This window comes from Triticum urartu, chromosome 7A (assembly GCF_056163025.1).
Source record: "Triticum urartu cultivar PI428250 chromosome 7A, HENAU_Tu73, whole genome shotgun sequence".
NCBI lineage: Eukaryota > Viridiplantae > Streptophyta > Magnoliopsida > Poales > Poaceae > Triticum > Triticum urartu.
In genome coordinates, this window is record NC_141879.1 from 750,133,193 (window position 1) to 750,152,259 (window position 19,067).

General features: G+C 51.3%; 1 protein-coding gene across 1 annotated transcript; it reads left to right on the top strand.

Moving 5' to 3' along the window:
• The first annotated feature begins 8,157 nt into the window (after positions 1-8,157).
• On the top strand, positions 8,158-8,820 carry LOC125517973 (protein VACUOLELESS GAMETOPHYTES-like). Its single transcript, XM_048682936.2, has one exon. It carries the CDS (start codon positions 8,158-8,160, stop codon positions 8,818-8,820), a length of 663 nt encoding a protein of 220 aa, XP_048538893.1.
• Positions 8,821-19,067: the final 10,247 nt, after the last annotated feature.

Here is a 19,067-nt window from a genome sequence, read left to right on the forward strand (position 1 = left end):
CATGGCTGGGAAGTGAGGCGTCGACAAAACCAGTGGGTTGCTCACAATACACCTGCTCCTCAAGATGGCCATGGAGAAAGGCGTTGGAGACATCCATCTGATGAACGGGCCAGCCGCGGGACACGGCGAGCTGGAGGACGGTGCGGATCGTGCCCGGTTTGACAACCGGGGCGAACGTCTCGGTGAAGTCCACTCCAGCGCGCTGGCGGAAACCACGGACCACCCAGCGAGCCTTGTAGCGCTCGAGAGTGCCATCCGAGTGGGTCTTATGGCGAAAGACCAACTTGCCGGTGATGACGTTGGCGCGAGGAGGCCGGGGAACCAGTGTCCAAGTACGGTTCCGTTGGAGCGCATCGAACTCTTGCTGCATCACCGCGAGCCAGTGAGGATCACGTAGGGCGGCGCGGGCGGACACGGGAAGAGGCGACGGCTCCGCGGTGGAGGCGGCGAGGACGTACTCGTCACTCGTGTACCGGAGGCTCGGACGATGAACGCCGGTACGAGCGCGGGTGACGGGGCCAGAGGGCACCAGCGGAGCCACCGGCGAGGCAGCCGGCGAGGCGGCCGGCGTCAGGGCCGGCGAGGCGGCCGGCGTCGGGGCCGGCGAGTGAGCCGGCGAGGCGGCCGGCGTCAGGGCCGGCGAGGCGACCGGCGTCGGGGCCGGCGAGTGAGCCGGCGAGGCGGCCGGCATAAGGACCGGCGAGGGAGCCGGCGTCGGGTCCGGCGAGGCGGCGGGCGTCAAGGCGGCCGTGCCCGATCCCACGGCGGGTGAGGGAGGGGCGCCAGGGGCGCCGTCAGAGCCGGCCGGGGAGGCCGAGGGCACCGGCGTGAGGGCGTGAGGACCGCCAAAGCCTGGAGGCGGTCCGCGGGCCGAACGGGACCGTCCGCCTGACGGAGTCGTCGAGGGGCCGGCGGTGGCCGGCGGTGACGAGACAACCAGGGGTACCTGCTGCTGAAACGGAAACACCATCTCATCAAAGTAAACGTGTCGGGAGGTGAAAGCACGATGGGAGACGGGATCATAACAGCGATAGCCCTTAGTGTTGGGTGGGTAGCCGAGAAAGATACATGCGACAGAGCGGGGTGCAAGCTTATGAGGCACAGTAGCGGCGATGCTAGGGTAGCAAAGGCAGTCGAAGATGCGAAGCCCATCATAAGAGGGGGGTGCACCGAAGAGAAGATGATGAGGTGTAAAGTTCCCGCGAGTACGACATGGGCGGATGTTGATGAGGAGAGAAGCGGTGGCGAGAGCGTCAGGCCAAAAGCACGGAGGCACATTGGCATGAAAGAGAAGAGTCCTAACGCAGTCATTGAGAGTGCGAAGGATGCGCTCAGCACGACCGTTCTGTTGCGAGGTGTACGGGCAAGTGAGACGAAAAATCGTGCCATGTGTGGTAAGAAGATTACGAACGGCGAGGTTGTCAAACTCCTTCCCGTTGTCTGTCTGCAACGCGAGAATGGGACGACCAAATTGCGTGAGAACATAGGAGTAGAACGCGGCGAGAGTGGATATAACATCCGACTTGTGGCGCAACGGGAAGGTCCACACATAATGCGAAAAATCATCAAGTATGACAAGATAATAAAGAAAGCCCGTATTACTGGCAACAGGAGAGGTCCAAACATCACTATGAATTAACTCAAACGGGTACGATGCAACAAAAGAAGAAGCCCTAAACGGAAAACGAGCATGTTTGCCGAGGCGACATGCATGACACGAGTGATCCTCGTTCTTATTACACGTGAAAGAAAAACTCCGAAGTATGTGGCGAAGGGTGGTGGGATTATGATGACCCAAGCGAGCATGCCAAAGATCCACTCCGGTGGCGAGGGCGACGGGGGCGGCGGAAGTGGTGGAGGTGGCGGAGTGAACCGGGTAGAGCTCGTCGGGGCTGTCACATCGGTGGAGCACCATCCGCGTGCGAGCATCCTTAACAGAAAAACCACATTCGCCAAATTCAACGGTAACCGGATTTTCACGTGTAAGAGAACGAACGGAAACAAGATTTTTAATAAGTTCAGGAGAAACTAGAATATTGGACATGGATATAGGAGTGGAGGTAGACGGAAAATATGTATGACCAATATGAGTGATAGGAAGGGAAGATCCGTCACCAACGGTGATGCGGTTGGAGGTGTGGACAGGATAGCCGGTATGGAGGTTACCGGGGTACGCCGCCATGTGAGCGGTGGCGCCGCTATCCATGTACCAGTCACCGCCGCCGGTGTAGCTGGACGGGGAAGGAGCGTTGTGGAGAGCCGCCAACAGGGCCGGGTCCCACGGTGCCGGCGGGAGAGGTGGCGCGGCCGTCAGGGGCAGCAGCGGCGGCCCACCTGGCGGCGGCTGCTGACCATAGGGCGCCGCGTAAGGCTGCGGCGCGGCGTAGTACGCCTGGTGCGGTGGTGGCCGGGCGCCGAGAATGCCCGGGGCAGGGGCCCGAGGAACCGGCATGGAGTAGGCGTGTACAACGCCGGTCCATGGGTTCTGGCTGGCGTACCACGGGGCTGGCTGAGAAGCCTGCTGCGGCGGGCGGGGCACTCCTCCCTGAGCACCGCCGCCGCCCTGCTTGCGGCCACCACGACGGCCGCCGCGACGACCCCCCCCCATTGGCCGCCGGCTGGGGCGGCGGGAAGGGGGCGGCCGGTGCGGGCGGGAACCCGGGTGGGAAGGCGGCCGCCGCCGGCTGGGACGACGTCGGGCGTGGCGGTGGCGGGGCCGAACCCCCGCGGGTGCCTGCGACGAGGGCGGTGTGGGTCGCGCGAGTCCGGGCCACCCGCATCCGGCGCTCCTCCAACTTGAGGTACGCGACCACCTTGGCGAAGGTGGGCTCCGGGATGAGGGTGAGGTTGGAGGCGGCGTTCCCGAAGTCCTCGTTGAGGCCGCCGGAGAGGGTGCTGATGAGGAGCTCGTCGCCGATCTTTTTCCCGAGATCACGGAGCTCATCGGCGAGCTTCTTGAGGCGCATGCAAAAATCATCGATGGATGAGTCAAGTTGCTGGCACCCGTAAAACTCACCATAGAGCAGGACCTTGCGCTGCAGCCGATTGTCGGTGAAGAGGCCGTTGAGCTTGGTCCAGCCGCATAGGCGTCGTCCTCGTCGTTCACCACGGTGTGGAAGAGGTCGCTGGAGATGGTGAGGTAGAACGAGCGGATGATGGTGGCGTCGAGGATCATCCACTCCTCGTCGTTGATCATGAGCGCCGAGTCCACGGTGCCGTCCACGTGGCCGTGCAGGGGGTACTCACGGAACACAAGCGAAAAATACCGCTTGCAAGCGGAGTAGGAGGCGGTGGTGTGATCAAGCTTGACCGGAACACGCTCGTGGATGTTGAGGTCGCGGACGAGAGTGACATCGGGACCGGCAAACGGGTTGGAAACGGTGGACGAGGAGGAGCTCATGGCTAGGGTTCGACGCGGGTTAGGGTTCAGCGCGGGTGGAGGGAGGCGGGGTGGGGGTGCGGCGCGGGTGGGAGGGGAGGGGAAGGTTAGCGGCGCGGGTGGAAGGGGAGGGGAGGGTAGCGGCGCGGGTGAGGTTGGCGGAAGCGGGAGCCCGCCGCGGCGGCCTTGGAGAGGCGGCGGCTGCGGCGAGCGAGGTGGTGGGAGAGGCGGCGGTTACCAGCGGCGGCGGCGGCGGCCGGAAGGAGGGTGGCGGCGGCGGCAGCTGGCGGTGTGTTCGACGTATTTTTGTGATTACTATTTTCAGAAGATATAAGTATAAATGTATTTTTTTCTTTCTTTCTTCTTTGTATTGTAAGTTATACACATCTATGTTTTATATTGAGTGTATACATACACACACGCATTAGGCAATCCTCGATGCAATGGTACATGCATGCATGCATTTTGAGTTTGCCCACGTACTAACCAATGTATACTTGCACTTGATGCTCCGTGGCATAAACTTATACACACATGCAGGTTACAATCAGAAGGCGGAGTCCACATCTACGGCGCGCCCACAAGATGACATACAGTATGCGTATTTCTTTAAGTGCCGTATATACCGGCCGGCAAGCGCGCGTATACGTACTTGAATACCTGTGATTATTTCAACTAGCAAACCCTGGAGATAAGCGAATCAACATGTGGTTGAGTTGGTTAGGTGGACAGTGGTATCCTCAACCCACTAGGGTTCAAATCCTGATGCTCGCATTATTCCTGGATTTATTTCAGGATTTCCGACGATGCGCTTTTAGTGGGAGGAGACGTTTCTGTCGACGACGAGGCGCCTACAGTGACTTCGTAAATCTCAAGATGATATGTCGGCTCAGTCTCTCGGAGATGCTCATAAAAATAGGGTGTGCGTGTGTGCATTCATAAGAATGAGTGTATGCGCGTGTATATGAGCGCTTGTGTTTGTACTGATGCTAAAAAAAAACCCGGAGATAAGCATGAAGGGGACGATCGAATGAACCAGGCCCACCGTCAGTCAGGTAGCTAGGTACGCACGAGACGGTTTTCATTTTCCGTGTGCAGGCGTACGCGTCAAGAAGAAGAAAGATAAACATCAGCGAGATGATAAGATTCGGGGGGAGATTGCATCCATATCTAGTCCAAGAAAATCGGGACGTTTGGCCCGTCTCCATCCGCCGGGTCGCCCATCTCCGGCCTATAAATACACACACCTAGCTACGCAGAGGAGGCCTCACGTACACATCCATTCTCAAGGCAACTGACGCATGCATACATCCATCACACAACACCTCCGGCACCCATCCATCGCACAACACCTCCAGCACCCATCCATTTGTCATCTCACGCACACATCTATTCGTCAAACCACGCAGCAATCAATCCATCCGCAACCCACGCACCCATCAATCGGGACTCACGGCCAGGCCGAGGGAAGAACGCACGTAGAATCCTCACGCATCGGCCGGAGGCGGAGTGGATAGCCTCTGGTAGAGTTTCAGGCGACTGCATCCCGGGAGCAAGGCGAGGAGGTGGAGGCGAACCACCATGGAGGCCAAACTCGTGTTCCCGAACGGTAAAACTTTGATTTAACAAATCTCTTGCTTAGTTCTTTCTTGGCATATAGCATGCACGCACACAAGTCGGGAGCGTTGCCCGGCATCGTTCGCATGATTGGACCGCCGCCGGAGATGGAGCCGCCGGACCGGATGATGAAGTCAACGTTGCCGGGGATGGTCTTCACCAAGCCAGCGTTACCAAGAACGACGAGGAGGTCGCCATCACCACCTGCTGTCCACCTCGTCACGATGGTTCGACCAAGATGACGACATGGAGCACGCCACAACGCCGCCCACCGTCGAAGTCGACGCCATGGAGGCCGACCCCGCTCACCACCGCTCGACGAAGACGACGCGTCGCCGGAGCTCGTCTTCACCAAGCCCGCGCTATGAACGCTGACGCCACCGAGGTCGGTGCCCTGGAGGTCGGCGCCACGGTGGCCGCCCCCACTCATCACCGCTTGATGAGAACGACGCGCCGCCGGAGCTCCTCTTCACCAAGCCCCCGCTACGGACGCTGACGCCACCGAGGTCGGTGCCCCGGAGGTCGGCGTCACGGTGGCCGCCCCCACTCATCACCGCTCGATGAGAACGACGCGCCGCTGGAGCTCGTCTTCACCAAGCCCACGCTATGGACGTTGACGCCATCGAGGTCGATGTCCCAGAGGTCGACGCCATGGTGGTCGTCCTCCAGTCATCGCGGCTAGACGAAGATGCCGTTTAGCCAACCGTGGTGCTCCCCGCCAGATTCTTCACCAAGCTAGCTCTATGGAGGCCAACGACACACAAGTCACCATCACCACTCACGCCCACTTCGTCGCGAGGCGCCGCGGAAGGACAACGACACGGAGCACGCCACGATGCCGCCCACCGTTCGATGTCGCCAAGCCGGCGCCATGGAGGCCGACGCCACGGAGGCCGCCCCCACTCCTCGCGCCCACTTCGTCACACAGCGCCGCAGAACACGATGACACAGGGCACGCCACGGCGCTGCCCACCATCAATATCGTCAAGCTGGTGCCTTGGAGGTCGATGACACGTAGGTCAACCTCACCGCTCTATGGAGCCCACCGTCCGCTTCGTCGAGCCGGAGAGACGCCGCTGAAGACGGTGATCTGGAGTTCGCCGTCGGGCCATTCGTTCACTTCATCAAGATGGTGCCGTAGAAGTTGACGACGCAGAACTCGCCATCACACTGCTCACCTCCATTTCATCACGCCAAGGACCACAACATGGTGCTCGCCACGATGCCTCCCGCCATTCAAATCACCCGTCACACCCTTCACCCGCCTCGGCGAGCTGGTACCATGAAGGACGAAACTGCGGACCATGTCAACATCACCGACTCCTTCACGTGGCACGACGGTGCTGCTCGCGTCTCCTTCAAGGGAAACGAGATCCCATTTGGCATCGGGGTAGTGCCTATCCTTTATCTCGCCCGGACTCGATGGTGCCTTGGCGATGGTGTCACGTTAGTCCAGCCAAACATCATGAAGTGGTCTACACAAGAACAAGAAGGCATGCTCCTGATACGTACTCGTGTGCGTCCAAGGCGTGAAGATGGTCGTTGGGCTCACCACCGCATGAAGCAATGGACGTGGTATTTGGGATGTCGCCGCACCTGCCGTCCATTTCCAGCCGGAGGATTTCGTCTACATCAAATGCTATAGAAGAATGAAGCTGAACATTAAGTACGTCTGAATGTGTGGCAGTGCACTACGTAAGTGGCCTTTGCACATGCATGGGCCATGCACGTAGCCAATTGATGGCGAGGTGGCATGCTCACCGCTGGTCGTCGTTCGCTTCAGCACGTCTTACATCATTCAAGAAAAAGAGGTGGAGCTCGTCACAGCGTCGTACATTCGTGGCACCACACGCTCAATGAAGAGTCCCTGCAAGTGACGCCACATCGTGAAGATGACACCTTACAACGGCGCCTGTATCCTGCTCGTGAAGATGGTGCCTTGCCATGGTGCCGCTGCTGCACGCGTCACGCTCATTCATAGGCCGGAGCCGAGCAGGTTGGCGCCCCCCGAGGACAAGGCGCGGCTGCAGGGCGACGCGACTTCAACAACAACACTGCTCCTCTACGATCTCGTGAGACGATGCCTTGACTACGCCGACGGCCGTGGACTCGGCGTCTGGTCGGGACGAGGTGTCGACCACTCAGGCCATACTGGCGCGAGCAACGCGACGGTCATACACCGACGCCGGTCTCCATCGACAATTACTCCCGCAGGGCGTAGACCCTTGTACACCCCGAGAAGCTACGGGTCGTCGAGAAGTCCGAGTCGAGCGTGATCCATGCTACCCCAACAACAACTCCTCCAACGCCGCCAAGACCAACGAGGCACGACGGCGAGGGCGAGCGTGGCCACCACAAAGGCCACGCTACACGCGGCGCGTGTACCGACGAGGACACGGGCTCTGCCGCCGCCCACACACACATATCACCATCATCATGCATGGAGAACGCGAAGCGAAGACGACGAAGACGACCACACAGCTCAATCGGAGGTATCTCGCGGAGCAACCCGCGGGAGTAATTAACCGGAGTCTTCCGAGGCCCCGGGAACCAGGAGATCACACAATCGCCACAGCCAGCTTGGCCGTGCTAGTAGGCCACGGAGCGCACCTTTTTTTGGATATTGTAATTTTATTTCTCCAATGAGATTAATGAAATACATGTTCCCGTAACTCTTTTTCTTTGTGTACTACTGTACACTGGCACGCCCGCATACGCAGTTTTCTTTCCCCGGCGTCTGAGAGAAACACACTCCCTTCTTCCCTTCTCCCCGGAGTCCCTAGATGTTTTTCTCGTGTCAAACACGGTGGCGGCGTGGAGGCGCGGCGGCGGCGGCTAGGGTTAGGATCGTGCTGCGATAGATACCATGTAGAAAGATAAGATACGGGCTGTGCAATCTCGATGTATTGATCGGTGCACCAGGCACGTATATATAAGTACAGAGGTGGGCCACAATCTCAACTATACAAAGGAAACAGGAGGTGCACCATACACACAAATATACACGTACACAATATACTCAACAAACTACTTGACAAAGGACCTCAGCTTCACTATATTTTGCATCCTGAAGAGCTATAAGTATCCATGCCGATGCAGCTCCAATGTCATCCAAAGCAAACACATAAACACACGAAGCACACGAGCCAGACAACCGAGAGATGGCCCAGCGGCGGCAGGAGGACGCTGTTATTAGCCACTTCTCCCATCCGTATCCAGGGCACGAGCTCGTGAAGCGGCACTACACTGGGCTGTTCCGCTGCGACATGTGCTGCCAAGACTTGTCCGGCGCAGGATATGGCTGCAGCGCAGGCTGCGACTTTGCCATCCACGACTCTTGTGTCGGCTACTCGCAGACGTTCTCCTCCCCTCAGCACGAAGTGCACCCGCTCGTGCTCATCCAGACCCGCCAAGACGCGGCCCTCTTGTGTGACGTCTACTTGGGGCATTGCGCTCCGGGATCCTTCCTCTACCGCTGCCCACCATGCGGGTTTGACATGCACCCGACCTGCAGGCGGCTGCCACAGGTTGTGCGCAGCGCGCGGCACACGTACCCGGCGCACGACCTCACACTGGTCGTCGCCGATGGCTGCTGTGCCGCGTGCGACAAAGGCGTGAGGCGGGCATCGTACTACCGTTGCAGAACATGCAATGTCGACTTACACATCTCGTGTGCAGCGACCGTCAGCAACAACAACAGCGCTCATGAAGTTGAAATAGCCCTTCAGGCTGAGATTGTACGATCAAGGATCGCAGCCCAGGGTAGACGCGCCGCGCTGGACCTGCTGATCAGCCCTGCATTTAAGTTCCTCTTGCGTGCCTAGTCTGGGTTACTGGCTTGCTGCCGCGTCCAAATTTGATTGACATTATATTTCTTCATAGATTTCAGCATATATATTGGGTTCTCAAAGCATTTTACAATATTTCTAACTTTTTCCATTAACTGTATACAGATACGGTACGGAGAGAGTACTTCTAGATCTAATACAACATCTGCTTGGCAAGCCCACAAGAATAAACTGCTTCAACATTTCGTCACAAAATAGCTAGCGTGTACCAAATTGAGTGTGTTTATGTTCACAATTTCACATGCGTGTTTATTTACAATCTCAATTCATATGGTTTTAATACTTTATGCTGTGTATGCATCTTCCTCTTTTTTGAAGGCCAAACAATTCTTTCATTTGTCTATCATATGAAATCAAAATGAGACCAAGTATTGTATGAACGGAATTTTTCTAGTCTTGGCCGGTGGCCGGAAAAATCTGAAAATTGAAGTACATTCCACCGTCAAGTAGCAATGTTGTATGTCCACATTAGCACGGAATAATTAAAATCTACAAGGCCAGCCCCAAGGACCTCCATCTCATGACCTGAATCAAGTTCCTTCTCTAGATCAGCATGATTGCTTTTGAAAACCTGAGCAAGTAGCAGAAGATACCAGGGCTTTCTCTTGCAACTCATGAAGTCCCAAACGGAGGAAGAAGAGGGATCATCTGCAAATTAGCATGGGCTCTACAAAAAATATCTGATCTAGGGGGTTTCTATTTTGGCCATGACGGTTTCCCAAATCAACAAGCTAAGTACCACAAGATCTCTCTCAGCTTTGTGCCAGAGCCGGCCAAGGGCATTATTCCGGGATGGACCATGCTAGGGCACCGGACATGGTCATCCAACAGATCTTGCTTGGGATGTATGGATAGTTGAGTATTCATATCTCCGGTTTACAATATCAAATTACAAGATTTGATGACTTTAGCATTTCACAAAGATGGTACTCATATCTGACAATATTCAGAAGTGTCTGGTGATTTCACGATGTTTATTTTGAACGACTTTATTATGTAGTAGATGTTGTGTTATTTGTTCGCGTGATAGGACAAAACAATATCATATATCGTGCAAGCAAGCACCACCAGATCAGGGTGGTAAATGCAGTCGTAACCTTCATCGGCAAAAGAGGACTTAAAGGCAGCCGGTTAAGTCTTACAGTTGTGTGAACTATAGATGGCTTTCTGCATGGCCTCCAACATCAGTTTTGAGAAAAGGACTGAGAAATATATATTGGAGAGAGATAACCCACAGAGATTTCCCATGTTCAATTGCAACTTAAGCAAAACCACCATCACCGCGGCAATACCGTTATACTAAAACCATCTAGGGGTGTTACGTGCATCACTTCTAAAGGCTGGGAGAGTTGACTGCCTGGTTTTATAATTAAGAAGGATTAAGTGGGATTTATCTTAATTGATTTCAAATGGCAGGATATATTGTTTTAGCTAGACGAGTTAATTAATCATGTCCTAAGTACTCCATTCGTCCCATAATGTAAGACGCTTTTTGACACTATTGTAGTGTTAAAAAACGTCTTACATTATGGGACGGAGGGAGTACTAAATAATGATAGGAGCTAGTAAATACTCTCTCCGTCCGAAAAAACTTCCTAAGCTTGTTTCTTAAATGAATGTATCTAACACTAACTTGGTGTTAGATACATCCATTTGAGGGACAAATTTTTTCGGACGGAGTGAGTAATAGCTTATGAGCTAAATCAGGGGCCTAGAGGTAGCATAATTACTAGGGACCGTAGTTAGGATGAAATGATAGAAAACGAACGGCAGAGATTTTGTACTCCAAAGTTAGAATGTCTAAACGGCGGAGATTCATCGAAGAGACATGTAAATTAATTTGGTTAATGTTATGTGTTGTACCGACTCAAAACGCAATTTGACTTCCGGTACAATTGATTGCCTTGCGATGGAGGCACAGGTGCAGTCTCTTTAGAAAAACCCATAAATAAAAGGAACGTGTGCACATGTTTCTATGTATGTACTTCCTCGGTAAACTAATATAAGAGTTTTAGATTACTATTTTAGTATTCTAAATACTTTTATATTAGTTTACAGAGGGAATATAGTTTAACTTGATTATCATAACGTGATTAGTTTCCAACAAGAGAAGCACAGGGACATACATCCATGACCATAGACGAACTCAGTGAAAAAACCGTGACCTGGATTGTGTTGAGCTCGATATGGCTACGGAAGGCTAATAACGAACAGAAGCACCAAGAGTCTATGATTCGGTCTACTACGAGCTCGATCTAGAAGGAACAATGTCGGAAGGTCATGTGAACGCCGAACCAATGACGGCAAATCCACAACTCACGCAATATATGCATCTATCTAGCATAATTTGTTAAGTATATTAACAATATTTTAATTAATTTAATTCAGGAATAAATCACGCATGGTATTGACAGAAATAAACACATGCTGATATTTGATCACGCAAGTACATACTACACTAACAACAAATACATCTACGTGTAACACTAGTATGGCTAAAACAGAAATCAATAGGGGTGGGATAAACGAGTTATACGCTCCAATCAGCCAGGCAGAGGCCGCGGCGGCGCCGGCGGCAACAGCGGTGTCCTCGACGGCCTTCTTCTCGGCTTCAACACTACTAGGAAAGGGGCTATAGATAGGATTGACACTAATGGCGCATCAGGGAAGTAGTGTGCCACTACTATATACTAATGGCGCACCAGTTGGTGATACGCCATTAGTGTGGAAGACGCTAATGGCGCACCAGACAAAAGGTGCGCCACAAGTGATATTTTTTTTTCATTTTTACATACATATTAATGGCGCATCCGACCGAAGTGCGCCATTACTAGTCCTAACTAGTAATGGCGCACCGGACAAGGAGTGCGCCAGTACTTAATTTTTTTTATTCTTTTTTTTGCAAAACAATTAATGGCGCACCGTGTCACAATGCACCATTACTAGTTTAAACTATATATTTTTCACTACTACACGACTATCTCGGTTACGGTTATCTCGCGGGGCAGGTAGTCCACGGATTTTCTGGATGCGTAAGGTGCATGGATGACACAACGTATCGCCAGCTAGATAGAGATCCCGGGTCTTCGAAAACCGTGTTCATGGGACATCGACGTCCCCCTCGCCGCCGACGATCAACCGCCCCCTCCGTCCCCTCCGTCCCTTGCCGCCGCCGCCCCGACCAGGAGGATGACGACGAGGAGGAGGAGGAGACGACGACCGCCTCTACCTCAACTCAGCCAGGCCACGCGACACCGAGCCAAGCGCCGCCTCCCTCGCCGTCCCCCCTCCGCCCGCGCCCGCGCCCTCGACATCCTCCCGCCCAAGCCGAGACGCAGAGACAGGCGAGTGGAGGAGCCCGCCGCATGTCATCGGAGCTTCAACGCCCAGCCGCTGCCGGAGCTTCAACGTCGGCGTCTTCCTCCATTCCTCCATCCCCTCCCCAGGTGATTCCTCCCTTCTCCTCCACCCCCTCCCCTGCAAACCCTAGGGCCACGGCGGCATGTTATAATTTCTCTTCTACATGCTTGTACTCGCTAGCAACGGCTTACAAGTCTAATTACTTCTCTCCGTACAGTTTAGTATTATTGACTGATGCATAATTAGTGTGGATTAATCGAACAAATTCCTCTTGATTCCTGCTGGTCCTCACAACACAGAACATTAATGTTGTCACTCTGCAAATTATCAGCTGAGCTTTTCTTGCTTCTGAATCACTGTGCCTAGTTTTTTTACATATAATAATTCATTCGAAACAGCCTCCGCTGTTCTTTCCAGATCAATTTTTTTGAGGTTGTTTGGTTTGAAAAATTGTCTTAACAATATGCTTGCTAATTTGAGGACAGTGTGAGGCTTCTGTTCTTTTTCTTGTTTAGTTATGACAACTGTAGTGTTGCTGAACATCTTTGATCAAATGAAGGTGATTGAATCCAAATTGTCAACAGTGAGAATTTAATATGGTATTGGTCACTGTTTGTAATGTGCAGTTGTGAAGTGGCTACCAGAAGCAAACACTTTCAGACCAAATAGTTAGGCAAAAGTTTTGTTTTAAGCATCTTTATTCCATTACCAGTTTAGTATAATATATCGAAGGCACAACGTTACCAGTTTATAGTCATATTTTAGCAACTTACCGTTGTCCAAGCCATCAAAACCAAATAATGGGGTTGTTTGATCTGAAGAATTGTCAACAATAGGCTTGTAGTGTATTTGTTTATTTTGGGGTAGTTGTGTTTAGTGAACAAAACAGACTACATTCAGTGACCAAACTGAAAGCATGCACTGATTGTTGCAAGTATGTTTTCATGTTACCAGATTTTTCCGGTTGATGGTTGTGTTATTTCAGTAGTCACAGTAGGATGATGTGATGATTGACTCATTTTACTTCTAACATTGCATATTTCATAGTCTACTTAGTCTACTGCATCAGTGCCTAGTCTCACCTTGCTGTTAATGTGCCCTGATAATGATGTATTTTGTCATAAAAATATATAGTGGACTGCCATGATAATGACATGGTCCTGTGTTTGCAAGCTGTCATAATCTTCGGTTTACTTGACTTTTGAGCCTGCTAGTAGTTTACTTCCATGAGTTGTTTCATTGACATGGCACATTTGCAATGGAGTTTTATATATCTTTAGCCACTGTTCATTAACAACAAGTCAGTTTTGTTTATAGTTGAAAGTAAGTTTGTGGTTTAAAATTTCGATCTGATTATGGCATCTAGAAATAATGTTTATGAGAAGAAGAATAAACCTGCTGCTGCTGCTGTTATGCCTGTATTCGCTGCTGCTGCTGCTGTATTTGTGATGATGTTGTACTTGTGATGATGCTACTTGTGATCTTCTAAAATGACCCATTGGCGACTTCATTACGCGGGGATAGTGATTTTGCAGGTACCCCGAGAGGCCCTTGAGTTTGCCGGAATGTCGATTAACTTCCGTTCCGGCAAATTCGGGTACTCCATATGTTTTATGATCTGTTGTAAGGGTACTAATTGGTCTCTTCTGCTGCTTATCAGAGATGGCGGGAAGCAGCCACCGCCGCTCTGCGACATCGCAGTATGAGTTGGATGCTTCCGAGTTCTTCACTATCATACTTGGGACTTCAGTATCATCCATGACGCAGGTATATAAAACGAGAGATCTCCCCTTCACCCATCTCATTATGATATCTGTTGTTTGCTACATCACTCATTGTCCCAAACTGCAGAGGCTGCCTAACAGTTTTATGAACATGCTGATGGGTGAAGATCCGCCAAATAATGTGAAGCTGCGACAAGCCGGCAGCGGGTTTCGCAGGCTGTGGGATGTGGAGTTGGTGATCAAGGAGGGCCATATGTACTTGTCTCGTGGGTGGGAGAAGTTCTACCGTGCCTACGACCTGCGGCTGGGGTACTTCCTTCTCTTCAGGTACGACGACGATGCCACCATGCTCATCATGAAGGCGTTCAACGCGACTATGTGTCGCATGCGCTACACTGAAGATTATGATGCGGTACGTTTTGCCTCTTCTTTATTCCTCTACATTTGGCTTTGTCTCACATCGATTGTTATCGGTCATTGTTGCATTTGGACAGGTAATGGGAGCAGCAGCAGCGACAATGGCTACAGCCAAAGCAGCAGCGACTATGGCTGTAGCGAAAGCAGCAGCGATTATGGCTGCAGCGAAAGCAGCAGCGATTCTGGCAGCAGCATAGACAACAAGAAGGATGATTCGGACTGGAGTGCGGGAGAAGAGGAGCAGAGTGGGGATGAGGAGCTACAGGATGACGATGGGCATCAGGCTGAGGATGACCTAGCGCTGGTGGTGGCTGACCAAGGGCAAGAGATGGTGGTGGCTGACCATGGGCAAGAGATGGTGGTGGCTGACCATGGGCAAGAGATGGAGGTGGCTGAGGATGACCTAGCGATGGTCGTGCCTGAAGGTGGCCTCGCGATGGTGGTGGTGCCTGACAATGACCACGCACCGGTGGTGGCGTCGGCGATCCCACAGCTGGGCGACATGACCACGCCAATTGAGGTAGAAGACTACATCCCACTGCCTCCACCGCCTCCACCGCCTCGCCGCTCTTGGCGCATCAGGCTGAGGAAGGAGAAGGAGAGGAACAATATGCATGAGAACTGAACTTTGTCAGGTATGTCAGATCTCCAAAATGATATATATATATATATATATATATATATATATATATATATATATATATATATATATATATACTTAGTTACCTATGTTATCTCTAATATGCTTAGTTTCCTATAGGTTAGCTTCATTTTACCTAAGTTGGCTCTAATATGCTAACTTAGAGCTTATATGCTTAGTTTCCTATAGGTTAGCTCCAAAATAACTTATGTTAGCACAAAATGATCAAGTTTACATAATAAGCTTATAGTCTTTTTCTTATTCTTCTTCTTTTCCAAAATGACATAGGTTAGCTTCATTTTACCTAAGTTGGCTCTAATATACTAACTTAGAGCTTATATGCTTACTTTCCTATAGGTTAGCTCCAAAATAACTTATGTTAGCACAAAATGATCAAGTTTACATAATAAGCTTATAGTCTTCTTCTTATTTCTTTTCCAAAATTCTTCTTATTCTTCTTCTAGTGTTCTTCTTCTTCTAGTATTCTTCTAGTCTTCTTCTTTTTCTTCTTCTAACTTCTTGTTTGTCATTTTGCAGATTTGATTTAATTCACGGAAGCTTGCATGGATGGAGTGCTTCTTTTTCATTTGTGTTTTTATTTTGTATCAATGTGAAACTTTTGTAAATTGATGGATAACGGTGTTGGATGAACAATGTGAAACTTTTGTAATATGTAACGATGGAACTATGTGTTGGCTATGTATGTATATATGATGGAACTTGTGTGTTGGCTATGTATGTATATATGATGGAACTTGTGTGTTGGCTATGATTGTTATATGGATGCTTGTTGTATATATATATGTGTTGGATATCTCATAGGTGAAATAGTGACCTGAGATTAAGAAAAAAAATTTAAAAAAATTGTTACTAATGGCGCACTACCATGTGGTGCGCCATTAGTATAGCAGACACTAGTGGCGCACCGTGAGCAAAACTAATGGCGCACTGCCTGGTGCGCCATTAGCATACCAGATACTAATGGCGCACCAGTGGTGCGCCATTAGTAAAAAATTCTAGTGGCGTGATACTAATGGCGCACCGGTGGTGCGCCATTAGTAGGCAAAACCGGTGCGCCATTAGTAGGCCTTTTCCTAGTAGTGCAAGTTTCTCGGCAACGGCACGGTTGGCGTCGTTAGTGGTGGACATGGTAACGATAGAGATGACTCGGACGTAGATGATGCAGTAGACGTGAATGGACGACAACGAGCAGTCACATACAAGACGCTCCCCAAAACCTAATCGCCCCTCTCCCATATTGGATCCAGAGAGGCTGGTTTCGGAGGCCTGCCCTACTGTCAACCGTGTATGCGGTGGACGAGATGGGATCACCGACGGCAGCACCAACAAATGAAACGATAGTGGGCTTCGAGGCAAAGATGCGATCTGATTCTCGTGACGGCTAGGGTCGGCAGACGCCTCACATATATAGGCATAGCCGCGTGGAGAGATATGGGATGGACCCACGTCCGAGTCGGTAACAACTTATCATCCCACGTCTCAGATCGTGGCTCTCCCGTTACAAACTCTCTTTCTGACTGGTAAAAAATAAGCACATACGTATGAGCTCAGCTCAGCTCATTGCCGCAACCCGTGGCGCGTCGTGATGAGGCAAGGCGGATGTTGAAGAAGGAGCACGCAGAAACAACTTTTCTTTTCAAACTCCAATAGCATGTGAAAGAAAAATTATTTATAAGGAGGTCCAACCCCTCTCTAACTGCCAAAGGAGAGCGATCCGCCAGAGTATGATTGGAACGTGGAAGCAAGGCCAGCAGAGCATGCATCTACATAACATACAGGTACGGCTAGCTCGCTAAACACCCATCCAGTCCGTGCACATGCGGCATTCGTGGGCACGGTGAATTGGTGACCCGCACCTACGTAGACATCGTTGATTTCTAGAAAGAAAAATCCGTGGAGATAGTCTCCAGGTCACCCCCGTGCGTACCCGATCTAGGATGGCACCACGTTTCTCTCGATGGCATCCCACGCAGAAGCGCCTTCAGCAATCACGCGAGCCGACGTAAAGGAGCCCTGGAGTAGCCAGAGTGGATGCCATGGGATGCAATCGGGGAACACGTGGAGCCTCTTTCTAGATACATGCATGCATGGTGACTATCGTAACCTTCCCTTCTCATGCCGGCCCTGTTGGGGCTGATGGCCAGCTCCCTTCTTCTTTTTGGTCGCGTCTCACGACTCTCTCACGAATACAGGAGACACAGGAGTTTGGCGAGCTGCTGTTTCACACAGCCGGGCTCTTTTCCTTCTCTCTATTCTCTTCTCAAAGCGAACATGTGTACAAGTGCTTAAGAAAACTCATGCCCATACAACCGGGCCACAATCTCCCCCACTTACTGCATGCACGCACGCACTCACACCACTAAATGACGACCTGATCTTCTCCTGGAATCACGCTAGGAAACCACACAACCCGGCCACTCATGCAGCATCAGCTAACAACCTCGGACATGCATATACAGCAACCTCTCGCCAAGCGCCACATCTCACGGCGCCTCGCATCTCACCTCCCACATGTTCTCCGAGGCTCCAACTGCTACAACTACCTATATGCATGGACAAGCAAACTAATATGCAGATACATGTGAATCAAGATTAAAAAAAGGTAAATTTGCAATCAACAGCAGGCCAGGCACAGCTTCCTCGCGGCTGTGGCCCATGCATGCGGCTGTGGCCTCCCATGTTCTACTTCTCTTCGATGATGGAGGCTGGCCCGAACGTATTCCTCTTCGATGATGGAGGTCGACCCTAAATTTGCAATCAAAATCCCGAGTTGCATGAAAACCATGGAACTCAACGACCCAACAGCAGGCCAGGCACAGCTTCCTCGCTGCCGACAGGGCGGCCTGGCCCAATCCACCACTTCTTCGCCTGAGATAAGATGCAGACCACGGGCGCATCAGCGGGTAATACATCCTGTGAGAGCATCCATGACGGCGGAGGGCAATGTCATGGAGTTGTCAATTCTTCTCCTACATGGTTTGTTTGTCCACGGCGGAGGGCGGACACCACGGAGAAAGTCTACAACCCTCCGTTAATCAAACTTCTTCTTCCTCTCGTGAATGGTTTTCTCGAATTCAATCAAATATGATAGCTTAAGAGAGGTATCTGTAGTAAGAAAATAAAGTCAGTACCGGAGCATGCCATTGGATTTGTACAAACAAATCAATTTTAACGTTGTACTATCTCTGTCCTGGTATACTGGCCCTCTTATTATTTTGTGATAAATTTTGACCATGGATTTAGTTGTGAAAATGTTAATGCATGTCGCAAAAATTAGTATCATTGAAAATTATGTCAAATACGTATGCAATGGTATAATTTTTATGACACGCATTACATTTTCTCAGTTAATTTATTGTCAAATTTTGACACAAAATACGAAGATGACCAATAAAGCAAGACCGAGGTAGTACCTATTTTCTATACAAACTAAGATATCTACCAAGTCTTGCTAGCTTATCATTCCACAATGTGGATTATTAGGGCATCTCCAGCCGTTGGCCCCCCCAGGACGCATAAAAATCGCCCCCTGGGGGCGAGCCGGCGATGCACTCGGCGCTGGGGGCGGGTTTGCGCCCAGTCGTCGCCCCCAGCTCGCCCCCAGGCGCCGAAATTGGCCCACTTTGCAGCCCAATTTCGGCGAATAAACGGCCCATATGGTGCTCAATCACGAGGCGTCCCCCTTGAGCCTCCATAGGTGCTCAATCAGATCTTTCTGCAGTTGATGATGCACCTGTGGGTCTCGGATCTCCTGACGCATACTGAGATAGGTAGTCCAAGTTGCCGGTAGCTGGTGATCAACTTCGGCTAGAGGACCCTGCCTGTAGTATGGTTCAGTGTCAACCACTGGGTCTTCTTGCTCGCTCTCGATGATCATGTTGTGCAAGATGACACAGCAAGTCATGATCTCCCACATTTGATCTTTCGACCAGGTCTGAGCGGGGTACCGAACAACAGCGAATCGAGATTGGAGCACACCAAATGCCCGCTCGACATCCTTCCGGCAAGCCTCCTGAACTTTCGCAAACCAGGCGTTCTTGCCTCCTGGTACAGGGTTTGAG